Genomic DNA, 9,166 nt, shown 5'->3' with positions numbered 1-9,166 from the left:
TACAAGAATCAAGTTTGTTGGTTGACTTTTTTAATTACATTGGATGCCATTTTGTCACAGGAAAGATTTGCCTCTAGGATGGAACCTAGGTATGTAATTTCATCTTTTCTTGTGACAATATTGTCACCCACTGTAACTGAGAAGCCGTCGGTCTTGCTGAGTTTGTTATTTGAACCGAAGAGAATGGACTCTGTTTTGCCCATGTGTAATGATAGTTTGTTATCAGCGAGCCATATGCAGATTTTGCCTAGTTCCGAGCTGAGGTTTTTTTCAACCTGTAACTTGTTCTTGTCAGAGACCAGCAGGGCTGAGTCGTCCGCGAACAGGAACAAGTTGCAGTCACAAGCTGACGACATATCATTTGCATAAATTAGGAACAGTAGCGGTCCTAGTATGCTTCCTTGTGGAACACCACAGCTCACTGGGAGGGAAGGGGGGGGATAGGGTACTGTAGCGGCACCTGCCTGTGTCCGCTTCCTGGTAGACGGGGAGTGATTCCATACGCGCTCCATCCAAAGAATAGTCTCCACGCATTGAGTTCCGTTATCAGATACCGACGTGGTGATCCGATTTATTTAGAAAATGTAGGTTACATGGGAGAGGTGATCAAAGCGATCCTAAAGCGTCCTATAACCGTGGTTCTAATTGATCAAAGTGTTTCCTAAGATAAAACTATTCTAAAGCGTTCCCGAAGCGGTCAGAAAATTATATGCTTTCCCCGTCAGCTACCAAACCACAGCTGATCCCTATCACCCATTTAATGATCTCCGTCGCGCCGTGGGCCGACCCACCTGACAGGTGCACGTGATCCGCCCACAGTACAACAGAGTCCACTGGTGGTTACACAGATAATCATAACATTCCCATAAATCATATCATTCTATTGAAAATAATAATAACAATAATAATAATAATAATAATACTAATAATAATCTATAACAAAAAACACTCATTCAGCCTTTACAGGTACCGTTTACTTCCACCATCTGTTCTCTCCCCTCCAGGTAGGATTGCATGTTTGACATGGTCAGAAAAGGATTCAGAGAATATCAAAATGTCGTCTACTGTAAGTAGACAAAAACAAACTTCTCCAACATCTCCCTGAGCACGTCATTAATTGACGCTTGGAAAACTGAAGGGGCATTAGTAAGACTGAATGGCATCACCAGGTATAAATATTTTTATTTCAATGGTGAAAATGGGAAAACTTAAATTTGACTAAATGCCCATGATACATCACATACCTGTTTTCTACTTGATATACATTGATAAACATATTACAAGTTAAAGGCTTCAAATGTTTTATTCACACACCTTGTATTAATTGAAAATATCCTTCATGTTATTTAAACTTTTTTCCCCATGCTGCAAATGTGAGGAACCAGTTGTGCAGAATGACCCATATAGCCTAATATGGAAATTATCTCATCAGTATTTTTTAACACAAGGCAAAGTTTGAGATTTCAATATCTGACTACAGATGGAGACGCCGGCTGTTATCTGGAATGCAAGGACATTTGAAGTTGGCCGACGGTCACTCTGTCAAGGCACGAGTTGGTGCCTTACGCCGGATTTTGATTAAAGTCAATAACAATGGAAAAATACTTTTCAATCGGGCGACAGTGAACAACAGCCAGCATGTGGGAGAATCATGAACTCGAGCCAAGCCGGCAAGCAAGGCCAGCCAGCCATGGGAGAGAGGGGCCGACCGAGAGCCATGGGGTCGAGTCGAGTGGTCATGAGGCGCGAGCAACCAGCGGTGTAGAAGGAAGAATGAGTTCACTTGCACGCACGGTTATTGATCTTGATTGATTGATTCAGAGCATCAACAGGGCCAGACCTCATAAGGCTGAGGTCAGGGAAAGTGAGAGGGTGAGGGCACTGCTGGACTCGGACAATGCTGTTTTTCATCCCAAATCATTGGCAGGATGTTGAGGCTTTTGAAGAAGCTCTCACAGGTTTTATGACTAATTCTGGACTCATGGTTGATGGCAGATATTCTGAAGCTCTCAGTGTTGGACTTCCAGGATCCTTGCATGCAGGGAAGTTGACACTTCAAAAGGACTACTGAGGGATTTTGGTGCCATGGACACTTTATTGGCGGAACTTTTTTAACACAGATGATGTCAAATGAAAGGACAGCTTACAAACACTAGTGATGTGGAATAGTTTGAACAGATTATTCATGGAGGTGGACAACAGTTTGATTAAGGATATAGTTTACTGACAGAATGATAACACGGAGACCTAGCTTACAGCTGTGGGGGCCTGGCCTAGATCTCTATAGAATGGCAAACTAACAAAGTATTTATTATATATATTATATTAGATAAAACAAGTGGAACACTGATGTACATAATGAGTCATGGATATGACGTACAGACATAAGAGATATGAACTGAAGGCGATGTATATGCGATTGAGCATGTGTGAAAGAGAGGGGAGATACTGTAGTGTGCATGAATATAAGAGATATGATTGGGAATGACGTAGATAGGTATGAAGGCTGTGTGTGCATGTGTAATAGAGATGGGTGTACATTTCCATGTTAACTACATGTACTAATGTTATTGTTATGATTTTATGACTTTTATTCTGCTGTGTTTTGCTTAACTCTGTATGTAACTCGACATGACTGTAAATGACAGAAACCTCAGTTGCCTTTCGAGTTTAAAGGTTTGAAATTAAATATTTTTATTTCAATGGTGAAAATGGGAAAACTTAAATTTGACTAAACGTCATCAAGTCTTGCCCATGATACATCACATACCTGTTTTCTACTTGATATACATTTATAAACATATTACAAGTTCAAGGCTTCAAATGTTTTATTCACACACCTTGTATTAATTGAAAGTATCCTTCATGTTATTTAAACTTTTTTCCCCATGCTGCAAATGTGAGGAACCAGTTGTGCAGAATGACCCATATAGCCTAATATGGAAATGATCTCATCAGTATTTTTTAACACAAGGCAAAGTTTGAGATTTCAATATCTGACTACAGATGGAGACGCCGGCTGTTATCTGGAATGCAAGGACATTTGAAGTTGGCCGACGGTCACTCTGTCAAGGCACGAGTTTACTGGTTCCTTGGTAAACAGGTTGGGCAGCTTGCATGGCTTGTGTGGATTAGCTGTTCAGAGGAATCTTGAGTTGAATGTCGTTCCCACAGTGTGACAGTGAGTGTAGTTCCTGCTTGATATCCTGTTTTGGTTTGAAGGAATGTGGGCAGGACTAGTGTGGCACAGTGTTAAAACACTGATCACCATCAATAGAGGATATGACTGGCAAAGAACAGCTAGGGAATCACGCTAGTGGCATTACAGCAACCCCCACAATATCTTCAAGGATAAGGAAAACTGGTAACTACAGGAACTAATCCTTACAGACAAATCACACTTGTTTTCCAGTTTTGAAGAATTATTTAAGTGCTTTTTCATATTTTTTTTACCCAATTATGTGACTTAAACTAGGCTACCAAATGAAGAGGAATCAAGCATCTACTTGCCCTTTTTTTTTTTTTTTTTTTTTACTGACACCCCCCCTCCCCCCACCCACCTGCAGGTTAGAACTTTAAATGGAACTTGAAAAGCTGAATCTGTATCCTTGTGACATCCAACACCCCAATGTTCTGTCTGGAACAAAGAGACCACTGTGTGGTTCCCTGAGAGTAGCAAGTCTGGGAACAGAGAACCTGACTGCAGTATCCAGCAAACAGTCATTCTGCACTCTATTTGCATAAGGTGTGTATGATCAGCCTGTGTAGTTGCCATCAACTCCCATCACCTTTAGTCAGATGATACAAATTTAAAGTGACAATGCCCAAAATGTATTTAGCGTGAGACAGCCATTTCTTTTTTGTTGGGCAAAACTAAAAGACTTCACTGATACAAACAGAGCAAAAATACATTACTTACAATAATGAAAATAATTCAGTGGGGAATAGTGAAATTCTAAGCAGATAAACGATTTACAAAAGTAAAATAATGAAGCAGTGCAGTGTTTGTTAAATAGAAATCACCCATTTTTACAGAAAGTCTCCATGGTTTGATCGAGCATCCTTCATATTTCTGTATCTGTGCGTTAGCCAAACTCCCAGGATCTGAAATAAAACAAACAAACACAAAAGCATGTTTTCAAGGCCAAGATCCAATCAATCTAAATCCTTTTGTTCAGAAAGTGTAAGGTTGATAAGGTCTGAATAACAAACTTGGATGTAAACCATATCTGTATGTCGTGTGTCATATATGTTATGATGAATTGAAAATGGGGGACCCTGATGTAAACAAGACGAAAGTCTTTCTCTGGTCTGCATCCCCTTAACAATTGTATGTATTGAGCTGTACTGTACCCATTCTGCAATCTGTTAATAAACTTTTCAATCAATCAATCAATCAATGTGCACCTTGGTACTTTGAGCATTTTTACAGACAATTCACAGTCCCCACTGTAACAACGCTTCACACCAAGGTTCACATTGTAACCCACGTTAGCCGAGTCGCCTGGACAAGTTTGCTGACCTCTGTAAAGCTGAAGAACAGTCCGATACCACCCACCAGCCGCAGCACCTCCCCGGCGTACTGCTGGATGGTTGCTGAACAGGTGCTACAAGAGTCTGGAGGGTGCGGACGCAGGCGGAAGCAGTCCTGGTGGAGAAAATAAAAAAGATTCAGTACCTGTGAGTCAACTATGTAATCTGTGTGCCAGAGTACCCTGGGTAAACTTAGAGAACAAGCAGAAACTTACAGCAGTACACGTGCCGTTGTAGTTCACATAGGAGAAGCCGCAGCAGTCCAAAGTCTTCTCTACATCCCCCTGAGTGGCCAGTGATCGATTCCACCCAATCTCCAGGAGGTGGTCCTGGAAATAAAAATAAATAATCAATGAGGGAAGAAATATGTATCAGAAACACTACAAGGTGTCCCCATGACAACCACAGATTGTCATGGGAACAGGGCCTTGCTTATAGCGCACTGGGAGAGCAAGACAAGCAGACTGTATAGAGATCACTCTTCATACATTTAGTGCCATGTGTGTCAGTATTAACAGCATGGCATATAGTACGGGTGCAGCTGTGGAGGAGGTGAGTTTTCATTGTGTCTTGATATATAATACACAAATAACCACAGGTGTATTTTTTTAATGCTGAGATCAGACGACACAATACGTTTGTATGTCTTTTTTTACAATGGTCACCATGTCAGATTAGGTTATCATAGCATCATAAAGTCTTGCTGTGTCTTGGCTGGGAGACAGGGCGCACTATGCGTTTGTCCCCGATAGATCGCAGCATGCCGTCTTGGCCTGAAGTTGGCCAGGGATCAGGAAGGAGGGATTTGGTTCGGAAGAAGGAAATGTCGCACTAGAAGAAAAAAGGCAAAAAGTTCTAACATGCTGGACTTTTCATCAGGGTGTCATGGGGCATCCCAGACGCCACATCGCTGTTCTTTAATTATGTCACACTACGAGGGGTAAAGGCGCGTGTTCGTCGGGCAGGGCGCTGAAAATCATGAGAAAATCTTGGAAAGCATGGTCACAGAAAACATTGATATCCTCAATTTCAATTGAATTGGGATAGCCCAGGCTTTCCCTTAGTAGCCTACATGATCCAGAAAATAAACACAAATTAATTAAAAGAGGAGGTGGGGAAACTGATACAATCATTGAACCCATGAATGAGAGAACATCCAAATTCTTCTGGGATGATGCCTATAAACAATTAAATCGAATTGTTCCTTGCAGCGATATATACAGATTGTGGGATACAATTTGGATTCAAATATACCCTTTTGAGCACCACCATCATGACAAAAGAAAAACATCAAAGAAATTGTTTGCACTAGAAAGAAACAAACAGTCAAATATCGTACCGTCAAAATTATAAAAAAGACATTGTGATACCATATTTTGACCACATCGCCCAGCCCTAGAAATAGGTAGTGATGAAGAATACACACCTGTTGGTGTTTAGTGAGCGTCAGACAAGCACAGGACACAGAGAACTGCACCATGAACACCAGGAACAAGACGATCATATACTGGGCTCCGTCAAGGAAGTACACATGGCATTAATCATCCTGGAAACACCTTAGAGGAAGACACTGTAGTCCTCTGTCATACAACATCAGTGTTTATACTTGGTGGCCCACTACAATATTAGACACTGGTTGATTGAAAATACGATACTTTAAACTGATAACATTACAAGTGCCCGCTGTTGCATGGGAATATCCCTTTCAGCTAGTCAAGTCCCTTGCCCCCCCCCCCTTGGCTTGCCCCCACCACCACAAATATCTGAAAAACCTGAACCACTGCAAGATATTATGGAGATGAACTGAAGATTAGTTGTTGACAGGAAAAATAAAAGTCACATGTTACTCTGATGGAGACTTACAGTACACCCTTGTAGTACAGTCATAATCATTGGAGGCCAATGACAATAGCCTCGGTCCTTCTAGCAAAACAAACTGTAAAACATGATGGCAGATAGGATACAAAGAAGAGGAGGACCTGGTGGTGTTTCAGGGCACCACAGAGCCCCACAATGGCCACCATGAACAGGAAGATGCCCACACCAATGACTCCTGCCACCACCCTAAAACTGGAAACGAGGCCGACCCATTTGCCCCCGGCTGTCACTCCAATCAGCAGCAGACTGACCATCTGAGGAAAACAATGTCGGGTGATGAGAGGTCTGCTGGGAAGAAAGCACACTCAACTGGGCCCCTTTACGTTGATTACTTTGGATAAGGCTCTTAGCCGGTAGACCCTCCTGTGTACACACAGTTGGGAATAAATCCATAGTGAAATGTTTAGGTCTCTAGATGTGTTATTATTCACGGTAGGGCTGCAACGATTAGTCGACATAATCGACGACGTCGATTATAAAAAATCGTCGACGAGAAATTGTTGCGTCGATTAGTCATTAAAAAAAAAAAAAACAAAAAAAAAAAAAAACTTTATTTAATTTTTTTTTTTTTTTGCACTACCTATCTTTGTGAGAGTGGCTTCTCAGGGTTCCAGACAACATCATAACATGATGATCCCATAGCAAATTTTGGACATTGAAAACATTGTTCCCCTGCAGGAGATGATGATCAGACTAGACACACAATACATTACACACGCACTCCTCTCACTCACACACAGCGATCAGAGTAAGACACACACATACACACTCCTCTCACTCACACACAGCGATCAGAGTAAGACACACACACATACACACTCCTCTCACTCACACACAGCGATCAGAGTAAGACACACACACATTCACACTCCTCTCTCTCACACACAGCGATCAGAGTAAGACACACACACATTCACACTCCTCTCACTCACACACAGCGATCAGAGTAAGACACACACACATACACAAATTACACAGTACACACCTCTCACTCACACAGCGATCAGAGTAAGACACACACAAATTACACAGTACACACACTCCTCTCACTCACACAGCGATCAGAGTAAGACACACACACATACACACACACACGGACTCCTCTCACACACAGCAAACAAAAGTTATTTAAAGTACACTTCCACTTTAATTTGTATTATTTAATTTATTTATCTTGTTATGAGTGATTGCTGTATTGTTCTTCAAATACATTTTCATTTAAAGTGGCTTAAAGATCCAAATTCAAATGTTTCATGAGTCATTATTTTAATTTGCTATGGGATCATCATGTTATGATGTTGTTGTTTGGTCCTGACAAGAGTCTCAAAGTCTGGGGTGATGGTAGACAAGCAACTCTGAGGTCATGCTCAATGTCCAATCTGTTCCTCTGCTCTGTCTTCAGCTGGACCAGAGCTGAGAAGCCACTTTCACAAAGATAGGTAATTAAAAAAAAAAAAATGTTGTTGTTTACATTGGTTTTCGATTAGTCGACTAATCGAAAAAATAATCGGCAGATTAGTCGACTACCAAATTAGTCATTAGTTGCAGCCCTAATTCACGGCACATGACAGTGCTTCTGCTTTTCGAAGTATACCGACTAGAGCCATGTTGATCCTAGATACAAGTGCGCGGGACTTCTATTTTTAAGAACACACATGACAACACAACAATCAATGCACCCGTGTCATATTGACAAACAGCTATATTCTACACTACGGTACTTCAGAGGCGAGGGAGAATAATTCGATTTTCAAATTTGAAGCCTGTCTACTTCAGAGCCAGTATGTGGACCACATACTACTTTAACATAACCTGTAGAGGTCAATGGCTGGAGGATGGAACGCTCCCAACCACTGACATACAAGAGCGTCATGTCATGTGTAATATGTACGTTTACTTTTGATACTCAAGTACATTAAATATCAAATACTTTTCTACTTTTACTAACGTTTGAAATGGTAGACTTTTACTTCAAACAGAGTACTATTATATCTGAGTATTTCTACTTTTACTTAAGTAAAGGAACTGTGCATTTCTTCCACCACTACCGGCTGACACATTTAACTTGCATAGCTTATATGGGCAAATTCTAATAGAAATACATAGCTTATCCACAAGGTAGATCCTTATTAATTAAAAAGTACATGAAAGACAAGGTTGTCACAATGGTTATCTAACTATAGCTCCTGCAGAAGCTTACCACATCCCAACCAGATGACTCATCTCTGTGGAGTAGTTGTCTGCAGCACCACATGCTTTCATCTAGTCACCACTCACCAGTTAACTATTTCCTATCTTTGAGTAATACCATAGTTCTACAAATGGAAAGAAAGTGTGATAGCCTACTTACAATGTAGAGAATATTGAGAGCGCAGATGGAATGCTTCGTGCAAACGAACCCGCCACAAGCCATTGTCGCTTGCTGATGAATGGTACTCAAATGCACTAATGAGAGCCTGGCTCTTGACTAGTATAAGCCTGCCCCTTGGTCTGTGGCTGTGGTACCCTGACAGGTCGATAGGGGGCGTTCCCACTGACGACAGTTCGCACGCTGATTGGTCAATTGCTTCAAAGGTAGTTAAAAGGAATCGTTCGGATATCTGGTGGTTAAATTGTATGAAATACTTGATTGATTGATTGATTGATTGATTGATTGATTGATTGATTGATTGATTGATTGATTGAAAACTTTATTAACAGATTGCAGAATGGGTACAGTACAGTACAGCTCAATACATACAATTGTTAAGGGGAT

At 41.1% G+C, this 9,166-nt stretch overlaps 1 protein-coding gene across 1 annotated transcript; it reads right to left on the bottom strand.

The window, feature by feature from the left end:
- Positions 1–959: 959 nt before the first annotated feature.
- Positions 960–8,890, bottom strand: tspan13a (tetraspanin 13a). Its single transcript, XM_084336046.1, has 6 exons — positions 8,762–8,890; positions 6,498–6,665; positions 5,960–6,040; positions 4,749–4,862; positions 4,523–4,648; positions 960–4,104 (listed from the first exon to the last, which is right to left on the bottom strand). The coding sequence occupies exons 1-6, from the start codon at positions 8,822–8,824 to the stop codon at positions 4,030–4,032; spliced, it is 627 nt and encodes a 208-aa protein (XP_084192172.1). The 5' UTR covers positions 8,825–8,890; the 3' UTR covers positions 960–4,029.
- Between the last annotated feature and the right edge of the window lie 276 nt (positions 8,891–9,166).

Source organism: Notolepis coatsorum, assembly GCF_963971535.1.
Source record: "Notolepis coatsorum genome assembly, chromosome: 19".
NCBI classification, from domain to species: domain Eukaryota; kingdom Metazoa; phylum Chordata; class Actinopteri; order Aulopiformes; family Paralepididae; genus Notolepis; species Notolepis coatsorum.
Note: the sequence above shows the minus strand (reverse complement) of the source record. Positions and strands in the feature narration are given on the sequence as shown.